The sequence below is a fragment of the Ips typographus genome, linkage group LG11, assembly GCF_016097725.1.
Source record: "Ips typographus isolate SLU linkage group LG11, UJ_Ityp_2.0, whole genome shotgun sequence".
In the NCBI taxonomy this organism is placed as follows: Eukaryota; Metazoa; Arthropoda; class Insecta; order Coleoptera; family Curculionidae; genus Ips; species Ips typographus.
In genome coordinates this window covers 10,287,339-10,299,962 of record NC_138432.1, presented here as the reverse complement: position 1 = coordinate 10,299,962, position 12,624 = coordinate 10,287,339, and the positions used below count along the sequence as shown (strand labels likewise).

Here is a 12,624-nt window from a genome sequence, read left to right as displayed (position 1 = left end):
ATAAGTCAACATTTTCTATGATTAGTAGCAGTGTACCTTGGTGACATATCCAAATACGTTAGAATAGAAAGCAAAATAGTTCTTGGTGATGTAGAGATGGCCTTGAAGTAGTATATCACCAATTAGAGCACACGAGTAGTAATTGAGCACTTTTTCGTCGTCCTCCAAAGTAGGAAAATGGCGCAAGAACTTTTTCTGTCGTGCTTTGGACGTAGTGTGAACTTTTGGGTCCTTGGCAGCCTTTGGACTTGGTGGTTCCGTGAGCTGTCCTTGAGCAGTCATGGTGGGTGTGCTTGTGCTCAGATGTTTTAAGTTTGTCCTGAAAGTTCAGTTTTATATTTAGTATCATTGCATGTTTTTAAGGTGTAAACTGGAATTGTGAAGGTTGTTGTACCTATCCGCAATATCGAGGGAGTCATTATTTCCACTACTGGAACTATCATCGTCATCACCAGGAAGAACTTTCCGGTGTATGTACATAGCAGCACTTTTGGACTTTTGTGGGGTTTTGGGCGGCATCTTGATCACTAAGGACATGGTACGGGCCAACTGTGGCATTTTAGTCTCAAATATTACACACAAGCTTGAATGAAAATAAAACGATGCGACTCTATGTTGTCCAAATCGAAACTGAGGATAGTCAATACTCAATTATTATTCATTTCAATCATTTCATTCGTCGTTATCGCACAAGCACTAGAATTATCTTATCGACTTGGCTTTTGTATACAACAACCAGGGATTTTAAATAAATGATGGGATTCGGACAAGGTTAGCAAAGAATGCGAACTAAAATATTGACAATTTCGTCTCAACCCCCCAGGTCATCCAGCAACTCCTTTTCTGTTTGGATATCCAATTAATTCCTTCTAATTCTTATGTCTCAAGTGGCTAATAAATATATAAATCTGATAAAATTTAATTTATAACAGCCCAGGTGTTTCAATAAGTGTCAGGTGTGTGATTATATACTCACTTGTCAGCTTTGGTGAACACGGAGTGGCTCGGGCTGCGCTGTATGGCTGTTGGAATGGGCAGGGGCTCGGATGACCCCCCCGGCGGGGCCCCGAGCTGCCCTTGGGGTGTAGATGGGGCCGATCGGTGACCCGCACTCCCAAAGTTCCCCGAAGACCTGCAAAAATACATTTTTATAGAGTGTACTAACAAGAATATTTTCCTAAAAAGTGTTTTTTAAAAATTACCTTTTTTTAGTAAAGTTTTTTTACTGAATAATATATTCTCCCCCTTAAGTTGAAGAATGTAAGATAAACTTTACGGTGTTGCCACCTTTGTATCAATAAACTTATAGGTTTGTATCAGTTATACACTCACACAGAGTAACCTGTACTGTATAAATTAACAAAAATCAACCATTACCATAATAATTGTTATTTAATTGGTTCTATTGTGGTGACTGTTTATGCCAATGTTAATTATCTGGTTCGACCAATTCACGTTTCTAGCATCATTAAGTGAACGTGAATTGCGCCGTTTGAAAACGGTAACATGTAGAAAACGTTATTAATAGCTTTAGGGAAACAAAGTTATTAAACATTTTTGCAATTTACTTCTTTATACATACACACTAGCGTACGTAAAGCACCAGGTAACGAGCAATCGTTATTCCAATAACCTCTGTAACGTTGCCAAAATTTTGGACGGAGTAGTCGAAATGAATGAAACCACCGTTTGCACTTTCAGCAGTCTAAATTTGACCTTTTCATTGTTAACTCGAACGGTGCATATCGATTGTTGGTGCATTTCTAGAGAAGGGAGCTAATTAGGAGAGTGTGGGACGCTGAGCTTCAGCACAATAAAATCGATCACGACCTTGCTCATAAATGTATAAAGCAAATCGGCCAAGGTCTTTAGTGAGGCCCTTGAACGACCAATCCATTATTAACTTGATTATGATGTATGAAAAATGACACTCCAATGTTTACATCCAACACTCTGTAGAAAAACATGGCTTTTTAATTTGATTGAACCTCTAGGAGAGTGTTTTTTTTTGCTTTTGTTCAATATGTAAAACAAGACTACTTGACGGAACGTTTCAGGTGAAATTCGAATTTATTGTTTTAGGAAATCAAAAAATAAAACAAGGGCTGATGAAATGCTCTCTCGATTTGTCACCAAAATGTCTAACACAAACATAACTGTAATTACCCAGGCCTTATCAGTAATTAATCACATAAACTTGTAACTGTAAAACTGATTTTGAAATTGGTAGTAAAAACAATAATTTTAGAAATAGGAAATATACCTAAACGTGAACCTGAATTATTTATCGATCGTTTTTACGGCCTTCTCTATAATGTTATAGCAATAATAAACTTATTTAATGCCCTTTCCCCTCCATGTAAATAATACATTTCTATGGACAGTTTGGCTTGATTAATTTCTGCACGTCACTCTAGGGAAAAAACAGCATATTCATTAAATCTAAATACCAGATAATTGGAGTAAAAAACGGTTTATCGTAAAGTTGTATGATAAGTACACAGTTTAAGGTATTAATGGCCGATTACACCACCGTATTTTTCAGTTTGCTCAATTAGATTTTGAGTGTGACTTTTCTCACTTGGACTGTCACATTCAGCACAAACTCTACTTAGCTTTTAACGTGTGTAGTTCAAATAAGTATGCAGGGTGGTTAAATCATGTTAGGGAGTTGGCAAATGCGAGCTGAGTGTGTAAGATGTAAGATTCTTGACAAAATGTCCAAAATGGTGAATGAAAGGTGTTTCATTTTACTCAGACCTACAATTTTAGCTAACTTTGTCATTTTTTCGCAGTTTTTTTTCTATGGGAGTTAGAAAACAATTATGTATTTCAAGGATGACACCAACAAACTGTTTTTAGGCTTTAAGCACTCACATAAAAAAAAGCTTACTTTGTTCGTGGCAACCATGTTCTCCATGGTACCTTTTTATTCTGGACTTTCCTAGTCCCAACTACTCTAACCAACTCCAGCTTACGCAAACAAGTTACTAGTTTTAACGGAATGATTCACTGATAAAATCGGCACTAATAACCCGAAAAAAAAAACAAGTTTGGAGGCAAAACTAGCACACACGAGCCTCGAAAGTCGACGGGAGTTAAATGCGGACAGGACGGCGGCCCACAGGTAACGACGATTCCTTTTGTCGAAGAGCCAAGCGATTTTTAGACCGGTCTCTAATTTCGTCACTTTGAAACGAGAAAATGTTGTGCGTTTTCCCGGTAATGGATTCTTGAAAATGGTTTATTTAAAGTCTTCATCAGAAGTGGTTGAAATTTCCCCGGCCGGTGATTAATAAAATTCGAAATTCCCTGAATAATCTGGACTGAAATAGTTTTAGTATAATCACTAGTGGGTGTTTATTAATAAGTTAAATGACACAAACAGGAATAAGATTCATAAGTTTGGTCTTCAACCTTACTTTTTCCATGTAAAAATAGTTGTTCAAACACACTTGACTAGTAAAATTCGCCTGGAAGTGAATAAATAAATAAGCACGTGAGGTCAAGGTAAAAGCATCGCCTGAAGCTGAATAACATCTTAATAATGAATAGACCAACCATGCAATAAGTTTTTACAGTTTGAGTTGGAAAGAGGGGAGTGTGACAAAATGGTGGCGGTAGGGCACTATTAAAATGAAGATCTTTTTCACAACATCGACGCAACCCAAGTGTTTGAAATATTTATTGGCCCACTTAAAACTGGGATCCGATTCAAAATATTTACAAACGCGGCTATTTTTTGCTATAAAGGAATTTCCTTGTGAATTAATTTGATTCGATCCGTATGTTATTTATTTGGAGAAGAAATAGGAAAAACACTCACCGGAACTGGTGATGACGGCCAATTTTAAAAACACGGAACTGAAAATTTGGGACACTGTGATAGACCATAACTATTTCTAGAAGCAGTTTAGACGAGCTGCTAATGTTTCCAACATACTTGTTATTAAATGTTGTTTTTTTTTGCGTTAAATTGGGTTCATAAGTCCAAGAAGGTATTGGCAGTTAATTAAGAAAATTAATTAAAAATTAAAGTTTGTCCAAAAATTAATAATGCGGACATTGAACTGATCCCTTTGTACTTGGATCGTTGTGGCAATACTGTTAGCCAACAATTCACTAGCGTCACCACAGTGTCTGGCAATGTGATAGAATGATAACCTAACTCACCGACTTTTTCTCAGGAATTTGTTCCGGACCAGTTGCAGTTTGCCATTGTCGGGCCCGCCCTGCACGTAGTACAACATGGCCGCCGGATCTGTCATGCAGGCCACGCTGTGCTGTTTGCGCATGAGCGGGCGCCGTGCCGGTCCCGCATCATCTTTCACCGGCCCTCCGAATTCCAGGGAGGGCACGTGCAGGGACAAATTGGTCGGTCGGTGACCTATCGTGATGCTTTACCCGACTAGCTTTCCAGGCAGTCCAATAAGGTGTACAAACAATATTGTTGAGACAACCTAACCTAACAGTAACTTGTACAGGCACACGTGCACAACCATATTGTTTACAAAACAACAATCTTTTCACAATCAACCCCGAGGGATACGCAATCAAGGGTGACGCGATGACAACTGACTAATATTAGCGAAAAAAACAAAAGGGCATCGTACAGTGTCGTTGCCAAGTTTACGAATGTTAAGGAAGAGGTAAACGACGCGTTGCCAAGCCGCACACCGGGCCCCTTTACTCTATAGATCCGTTCAAGGCGGCCGTTGCTCGACTGTCCTGTGTTTTTCGTTCATGGCTCTCCGAGTATGGCCACGCGACACTGCAACGTTGCCAAACACCTGATTTTGTCCACTTGACGTGTGAAATTCAAGTAACGGGTATGTTCATTTGTTTTACTTCACTTTAAGTAAGAGGTGTCAAAAAAAAATTCCCTAAATATATTATTTTCATAGCTTATAATTTGTTATTCCCGGATTTTAATACATTTAATCTTTTGAGTACTATGACAGCTAGAAGATTCGTTCAAACGTTAAAATCTAGCTCGTAGTTTTGACCTTTTATTGAACCAAACACAATTATTTTAAAAAGTACAAGTAACCGAGATATTTGATCGGAACAGTACAAGTGAACAAGCTTTTTAAAGATGTCACAATTTAGCAGTTGCTATGATAGCTAGGAGGTTCGTTTAAACGTCAAAGTGTAACCAAAAACTGCTACTTTCTCTTCTTAAGACAGAGGTTAGAACTTTAGTATACTCCAACAGATTTTGAAGGTTAATTTGGCAACCCTGAGTTTACCCCAGTCAAAAGTATACTATTATCCACACTTATGCAACCAAGCATACAAGACTAGATTGATTTGAAGTTTGATGACATACAGTACATTAAGCAAATAACCATATTTTATAAATAGACTGTGCTGAATATGTAAGTACACTGTTTTGAAAACTTAATTTATTTTCAAAATTTACACAGTTACAGTTGTAAAATTCACAGTTTTAATGCATAAAAGTCCTAAAATTTACCAATTTAGAAAAATAATTTTAAGTTAAACTGTAAACAGTAACGGAATTAAACGTCAAACTTGGCAACGTGGTAAAGTTCTGACGCAACCACTAAATTTATACCAAAAATGAAATTAAAATCACAAATTAATATGATTTATCGCTACTGTTGGCAACGTTTTTGCTGTTTCATATTTTCGAGGAACTTAACTGAAAACGGGGTTTTTTTGCTTCATTACACAGTGTTGCCATTACGTGGAAAATGTATTTTTCCAGTTTTTTAGAAATAAAAACGAGGAGTAAAATTTTAAGTTTGCATAATATTGCTATAGAGGTCGCCCACGTCTAAAACGATTATTTTAATCACGTTTAACTGTCTATTAGTACAAAGGTTTAAGTTCATTTTTCTCATTGACTGAGTGACTATGATTTTTTTAGCAAAAAGACTGAAATGGTCTACCTGTCATTTTCAACAATACTTTTCGAGCGTTGTCGTCTAAAACTGTGCCTAAACAGTCGTTTGGGGCCCGGCAAACTGAATCGCCTAGTCAAAGTAACCAATTTGCGTTTGTCCTCGTCCCCACTTAGGTCACTATCACTCAATTGCAACTTGTCCATGATTTTCACGCACTTTTTCGCCGCTTGTTCAACCATAGTCATCGATTTTTTTAACACTTTTACCGGTGACTGTGTTAAATAGATAAATGAATATTAAATTGTACAAAGTTGGAGGGCTTTGCCACTTGCGCGACGTTTGAATATTAAATTGCGTACAAACAAAATCCCGTGATTTAGTTTATTAGTTAACAACAATGAAAGGCCGTGCCGTGTCCTTGGGTGTTAAATTTCTCAATTAAACGTTGTTATGTTTTTTTTTACTTGACGTGAAGGAAAGCACGGTACAACTGCAATTTTTCCTCATTCAACCTTCAATGTTTGCTTTCTGATAGTGAATATTCAATAGACCAGGCTTAATCTATTGTGTAAATGAATCAAATGATGTTATAAAGTACTCACCCATTAAGGAGGGCGGGATTCTGTGTTCTTAGCTCATGGGCGGCGTCTTCGTCGCTCTCCGGGGGTACCTCTACCACAAGAGGGGCGGGTGGTTGCCTAAAAACACATTTAGATATGTTTCACTGTGGTAGGCCCACTCTAATACAACATTAGCCTATAACTATACTCACTCTATTTGCAGAGTTATGAAAAAGTCGCTAATTTCTATCTGGTTCTAGTCAGTTTGGTAAACTGAACATCCGGAACCAACGTGTTTGCATTTTATTTATTTAATCCTCGAACCACATATGCATATAATTTAATTATAATATCAGGAGATTAAAAACCGTTTTTTACAATGTTAAACAGGGTACTAGACATTTTTCCTTGTAATTCTGTCATTTTTATATAAAAAGCTTAAATTAGCACCTTTCAAATTACCAATTTAAATCGCACACAATGTGGACAAAGTTCCATCCACCAATTGTGTAGGATTTTCTCGAATTGCGGTTTCGCCAACTAAAAGCATCTTTTCATTGTCACTTTTCCCCAGCTATTCGATAATGGATTCAAACTTGTCACACGACGTTTCGTTTTTCGTCATCATCAACTTTCTTATTTTATTTTGACAAAGTAATTCAAAAAAAACTAATTTTTACCTTAGTTGGCTTTGAGTTGAGACATTGTACAAAATGTCATTATTTGACAGTACTTGTCAAACTGTACTGTTGTTGTTTGGCGCGACTTTGCCCCAATTTAAACGTATCTTATAATTTCTGACATCCCAATGATTGAATTTGAATTACTCTGTATACAGGTGTGGTAAATCCAAAAGCGATCATATAGGAAAACCGTGTAACGGACAGAGAAACGTAGGTAATTGCATGCGCGGGAGAAAGATCAAGTAGGCCATATTTTTAGCGCGCTGTTGCCAAACGCCGTAAGTATTCAATACCCTCGACAAACTTATTTACGACGTTTGGCAACAGCGCGCTAAAAATATGGCCTACTTGATATTTTTTTCGTTTTCTGTCTTTCTCCCGCGCATGCAATTACCTACGTTTCTCTGTCCGTTACACGGTTTTCCTATATGGTCGCTTTTGGATTTACCACACCTGTATATGAAAGGCCCCTGATGCGCACCCCTTACTACAATCCCCCAATTTGGGGGGTCGTTTGGCAGCCGTCCAAGGTTGAACTCATCGTGATTATCTACCTACTTGCATTCCTATAACGATTTTGTGTAAATAGTAGACTGAAAAGGCTTTTTCCCTTTACAAACTAATAAATCATGTTTTGGCAAATGGGTGATTAGGCGAATTAAGCTCGATTTCTGGAGGGCACCTACCAAGTGAATTCTTCCGGTTCAGACGATGAACTATCCGATTCGCTACTACTTTTCGGTTGTCTGCGAATTATCCGCCTCTTGCGTCTCAGTTTTTTGAAAATTCGCCCCATATTTCTGTACCCACCCACACTAATAATAATAAACCTTCTATTTATGTCGCCATATCCCGACTATTTATATAATGTACGCGGACCGCATCGCGCCGTTTAGGAAATGAGACTAAATTGACCATTTGGGAGACCATATCATAATAACCGGCTTGGTGACGGTTAGAAAGTGACCGGTGTGGCTGCCTGATCTCTGATTTAGTCATGCTCTAAGTCAGCAGCCATACAAACGACATGTCACATTTGTGTTTGTGGGTTAATCCCTAACTTTAAAGGTTTTCCCATCGGTGGTATAGAAAAACCGCAATTAGACCGGAATAAGATGGTAATCGAAGGACATAAGTTATACATCACTATAGTTCAGTCAAGTCAGAACACTGAAACCTACATGCATGCATATTAATGCAAAATTCACCTGCATGCACTAACGTATAGAAAAACCTTCTGACAGAATGCCCTTCTGGTTTAGACGACCCTCGTTTGAATTTCAATAAATACTCTCACGTACCTGCGTTTTTCCACCGCAAAAGCTTTCGAAACGAACCCACGTCAGATTGTTTTGACTACTAATTATTTATTTTATTTTTCAACCCCGCTTTGTTCGAGGGAAAACTGGAGAAACGCGCGATGTTATCGACTATTCTGCCGTACGAGTTCTACTGCAACGCGAGAACGCAAAATCCGGGCCCGGAGTGCCACTGCGTGATATCCACTCCCGGAGTTCGGCCCTTTTGCGGAATCACATTAAGGCCTATTTACACTCACCTGGTTAAATCCTGAATTGGCTGGTTAACGTCCCTTAAAGCCGCTAAAGGTTTCAAAAGCGACAATAGTCGACTGTCTGTAAAATCCTCTCAAATTACTCAAAATCAATGAAAAAAGTTGGTTTTACCTCTGCTGGACGTGGAAAGCGCATCTCCTTCCGATTTCAATCCCTTGACCAGTCTGATTGAGCCTCGGACACTTCGGGTAATCACTTTACGCAAATTCAAAGATTTCGGTTTACGCAATTCGACCTCTTCAGAGTCTGAACCTGAAGTAATGATCGGTGGTTCTGGCTGGGGGGTTCCTGGAACCTGAGCTGGAGGGGCGCAACTCCATGATCTGTGAAAAAGTACATACAGTAGTACAGTCACCATTTCGTTCATATGTTTAATTACCTGGCATACCGTTCATTTAGTTTGGTGTCACTTTTATTACGTTTAAACTCGGATTCACTGTCGAACTGTAGATTCTCCACGCTCTTGGACTTGTAATGCACACGATCTATGTCCAGTTTGACGTTTGCCTCGTCACTTTCCTCATTATCCTCCTCTAAAGACGTTTCTTCGGCCTCCTCACACCGTTCTGTGCTGGTTGTTAGGCTCATATTCACACACTTACGAACAAGGAATAACAACAAAATGGCTCATCTCGCCTTATCAGATTCGACTAAGCTCGCTTATCTCAGGCTTAGAAACCCGCCAATGTAGAAATGATTGTTTTCTACTCAGTTTTATTATTTTACATGTTGTGATAAAGGTTTGGCAATAAACGTAAACGTACACGCAATTGGGTGTAATAAAATGAATCATGCGGTTCTGTAGGGATTTTTTAAACATTTATTGACTTTACTGCTACAGGTAGAAGTATATACAAAAAAGTGCTTCACTTTAAGCTTAAATATATGTGCAGGGTATTGAAAGTTGTTTCTTGTTAATCAAATCAGTTTAGACATTTTTTATCAGTATATTGATACTTGATAACAAATCTACATGTGCAGTAATTGCGTGAATCACAGCATTGTTGTTTGGTACAAATTGCACTGAAATACCTATACACAGACTGCACATGTAGACTTAGCATTACAATCCACAATTTTTCAAATCAAATCTTTGCTATCTCGGTATAATGATTCGTTGTAGTGGATTTGTTGTATGGTTGTAGTTATGTAGGTTTTCGGTTTCACTAAAGCTAGTACAACACTACTTTTTTGTGTTCAGCAAATATAATTCTACAAATTTCATTTATATAATGTATATAATAAATATTGGTACTTTTTACACCCTTAATACTACTAAGAACGAAACACAGCAAATTGGGGTGACGTTATATACGTCAAATTTTGCGACGTCATCTCAATTTTCTTTGACTTTCCACATACAAGTGTGGTAAATCCAGAAGCGACCATAGGAAAACCGTGTAACGGACAGAGAAACGTAGGTATAATTGCATGCGCGGGAGAAAGACAGAAAACGAAAAAAATATCAAGTAGGCCATATTTTTAGCGCGCTGTTGCCAAAATCCACTCCGTCGACAAAATTTATTTTGTCAACAGCGCGCTGAAAATATGGCCTACTTGATGTTTTTTTCGTGTTCTGTCTTTCTCCCGCGCATGTAATTACCTACGTTTCTCTGTCCGTTACACGGTTTTCCTATGGTCGCTCTTGGATTTACCTCACCTGTATAGTTTTATCACACATTCTAATTAAATAAAGTAAACCATCAGTTGGAACATAGCACTACTTCCACTGTACTAAGATGTCTTGAAATTTCCTTACAACTTAGCCCAATTTTATTGAATAGTTTCTAACTTTAAATGTGTATAATGTATGTATATACAGTCACAATTAAAGCTGTTGAATCCTATGATTAGTGCAGCTACTTCAGACATTAAGAGATAGAGGAAATGTGATCTGACACATTTACATTAGCTTATATTAATAATACCAATTAAAAATGTTCTATAATATATGTCGCAACCCTGATTACTCCTTGAGTTTGTGCCAATCGGCAATTTGTCGCCTGGGAGAGTTGCAAACCTCATTCCAGTGAGTCAAAGCCGAGCCTGTGCATTTAGCTCCGCCTAGTTCCAGCCTCCCAATAACCTAAATTGTTCCACGTTTGAAAGGGTAAAGAAAAAATCACGTTTACGCACCTCATTTTTAGTGACCCTGTCCCAATCCAGAAGCAGAAACTCCAAACTGATCCCTTCCAAACTTTGACCGTTAGCCGGAATATCAAAGACGAAACTCTCATTGAACACCGGCATCAAAGTTCTCTTCTTTACGTGTGTCTTCTTTTTGGCAATACGCTGACCATTGTACAACAGATAGATTTTTACGTAAGGATCTGCCAAACCGGTTACGTCCATTTTGGGTAGATTTCTCGCTTTTAGCACCACCACAGTCAAACGATTGGCTGCTGGTTGCCAGCACAATGACACTAACAGCTCCCCGCGACCTTGAGACCGTATCTATAACCCCAAAATTAGCACTACTAATCCTAACTGATCAGAAAAGATTGCTAATCATACCTTCAAACTTCTAGGCTGCACTTCACGGCACAACGCCATCTGTTGAGTCTCAATTTGGGCGATATCCACATTGCTCAAAGCGCAAAACACCTCCCCGATGATGTCGTCGCGGCTGTAGCGGTCGAAACTCAGGATGACAAAGTGCAAAGTGATACTGGGAAGTTGATTGAAACTGATTCCGTAGAAGGTAAAGTCCTCATCGTAAACAGGGTTGCGAGTTTTGCGTAGAACTCGAGTTTTGACTTTATGCTGTTTGTCCGGTAGTAGCTGAAGCTTGACGTAGGGGTCGCTAGATCCAGTGTTCGGATCTTTGGCTGGCAAATCTTTGCACCTCACCACAGAGACAATCAGAGCGTTCTTGTCGTGTTTATATCTACGTTAACACTTTAAAATGGTTTTGTGAACTAGTTTAATCAAAATTTACCTCAACTTGAACACCAGTTGGCCCAAATAAGCCACGTTCTGTTGTAGATTCTTCTCATTGGCCTCCTGTTCCTCCTTAGTGGGGGTTTGACGTTCATTCTCTACAACGCAGGAATCCTTCACAACCTACAAACACAACACTTCAGACTGAAAAATGTCGAAACATTTAACAACTAACTGGAATTTCAGGCTTTGGTTCAAATGGTTGGCTTGATACACCACTTTCCAAAGGTCCCACAATTCCAGTAGGGCTGGGGGTGTGTGGGGTGGACACCTGGAAACCCAACTAATTTACCACTCAAGCTTAATGAGGGATGTGCCAACTTACGCCAGGTGGAGTTTTGGATACCCCAGTGGGACTAGGGCTCTTCTTCAAATAGTGAGTGCCACTACCTGCTGGTGACTTTACAGCAGTTGGTCTGCGATGCGAGTGAAAAGCTAGAGGTTGGTCGGGACCGTTGCGTTTAGCGCGTAGCCGTCTGCGTTTCTGGTAGCAGAAGTACGTGCCTAACAGTACTAGAACTGCCACTATCACACCGCCTATGCAGAAGCCGAGGATCGAGTAGTTGACTGAAATACAGTTGGTGCTGGTGAGTAAATTAAAATACTAAATCAAGGTCAGGTTATTAAATCCATTCTTTCAGGGGGTCATGTTTATATACTCCTACTTTTCAGTTCAGATGAGTAAGTTAATCGATTTCCTGCATCTCAATCTACTTTGCTAACTACGCATCCCAACACTCTGTTACTTTGACAATTTTTTGGGTATAAAACAAAGTAATTCTACAGGCTTACCTCCATGGACAGGTTCGATTATAGGCCCCTCCTCAGCCATATCGTTCTCTTTATAATGGACTCAAACTTTACACTCGAATCAACTTAAAAGGTACACTAGGTACCAACTGCAAATTAATGAGTTCACCAAGAACTGAAACGACACAAAAATTGCGAAAATATATTTTGCTCTTTCCGTGAGTCATACACGCACAGCACTTTACTG

At 38.8% G+C, this 12,624-nt stretch overlaps 2 protein-coding genes and 1 long non-coding RNA gene across 4 annotated transcripts in view; 1 reads left to right on the top strand and 2 right to left on the bottom strand.

Annotated features, from left to right (window-relative positions):
• The window catches only part of LOC145735714 (uncharacterized), an 11,315-nt gene extending 1,943 nt beyond the window's left edge, over positions 1 to 9,372 (bottom strand). The window contains exons 1-6 of one of the 2 annotated variants that reach the window (XM_081989708.1): positions 9,067 to 9,372; positions 8,799 to 9,010; positions 8,672 to 8,747; positions 6,473 to 6,568; positions 977 to 1,132; positions 37 to 319 (exon numbers count right to left, since the gene is read on the bottom strand). In XM_081989708.1, coding sequence (XP_081845834.1) covers positions 37 to 319; positions 977 to 1,132; positions 6,473 to 6,568; positions 8,672 to 8,747; positions 8,799 to 9,010; positions 9,067 to 9,275 — 1,032 coding nt within the window. In that variant the 5' untranslated portion in view covers positions 9,276 to 9,372. The remainder of the gene's footprint in view (positions 1 to 36; positions 320 to 976; positions 1,133 to 6,472; positions 6,569 to 8,671; positions 8,748 to 8,798; positions 9,011 to 9,066) is intronic. The other variant, XM_081989709.1, reaches the window with a different exon arrangement.
• The window catches only part of LOC145735747 (uncharacterized), a 24,032-nt gene extending 11,596 nt beyond the window's left edge, over positions 1 to 12,436 (top strand). The window contains exons 4-8 of the long non-coding RNA XR_014179751.1: positions 4,188 to 4,433; positions 4,485 to 4,829; positions 11,216 to 11,388; positions 11,814 to 12,214; positions 12,269 to 12,436. This is a non-coding gene — a long non-coding RNA (uncharacterized LOC145735747). The remainder of the gene's footprint in view (positions 1 to 4,187; positions 4,434 to 4,484; positions 4,830 to 11,215; positions 11,389 to 11,813; positions 12,215 to 12,268) is intronic.
• Syt4 (Synaptotagmin 4) lies at positions 9,485 to 12,624 on the bottom strand. The gene is made up of 7 exons (XM_081989762.1): positions 12,420 to 12,624; positions 11,953 to 12,194; positions 11,803 to 11,898; positions 11,626 to 11,750; positions 11,202 to 11,574; positions 10,824 to 11,141; positions 9,485 to 10,773 (listed from the first exon to the last, which is right to left on the bottom strand). Exons 1-7 carry the CDS (start codon positions 12,457 to 12,459, stop codon positions 10,654 to 10,656), a joined length of 1,314 nt encoding a protein of 437 aa, XP_081845888.1. The 5' UTR covers positions 12,460 to 12,624; the 3' UTR covers positions 9,485 to 10,653.

Bases quoted from the DNA above. Each gene is read 5' to 3' on its own strand.
- Syt4 (XM_081989762.1), bottom strand. From the start codon at position 12,459: ATGGCTGAGGAGGGGCCTATAATCGAACCTGTCCATGGAG. The intron at 11,751-11,802 runs GTTAGTTGTTAA...TTGTGTTTGTAG, and splicing joins AACCAAAGCCTGAAATTCCA to GTTGTGAAGGATTCCTGCGT. The intron at 10,774-10,823 runs GTGCGTAAACGT...GGAACAATTTAG, and splicing joins ACAGGGTCACTAAAAATGAG to GTTATTGGGAGGCTGGAACT.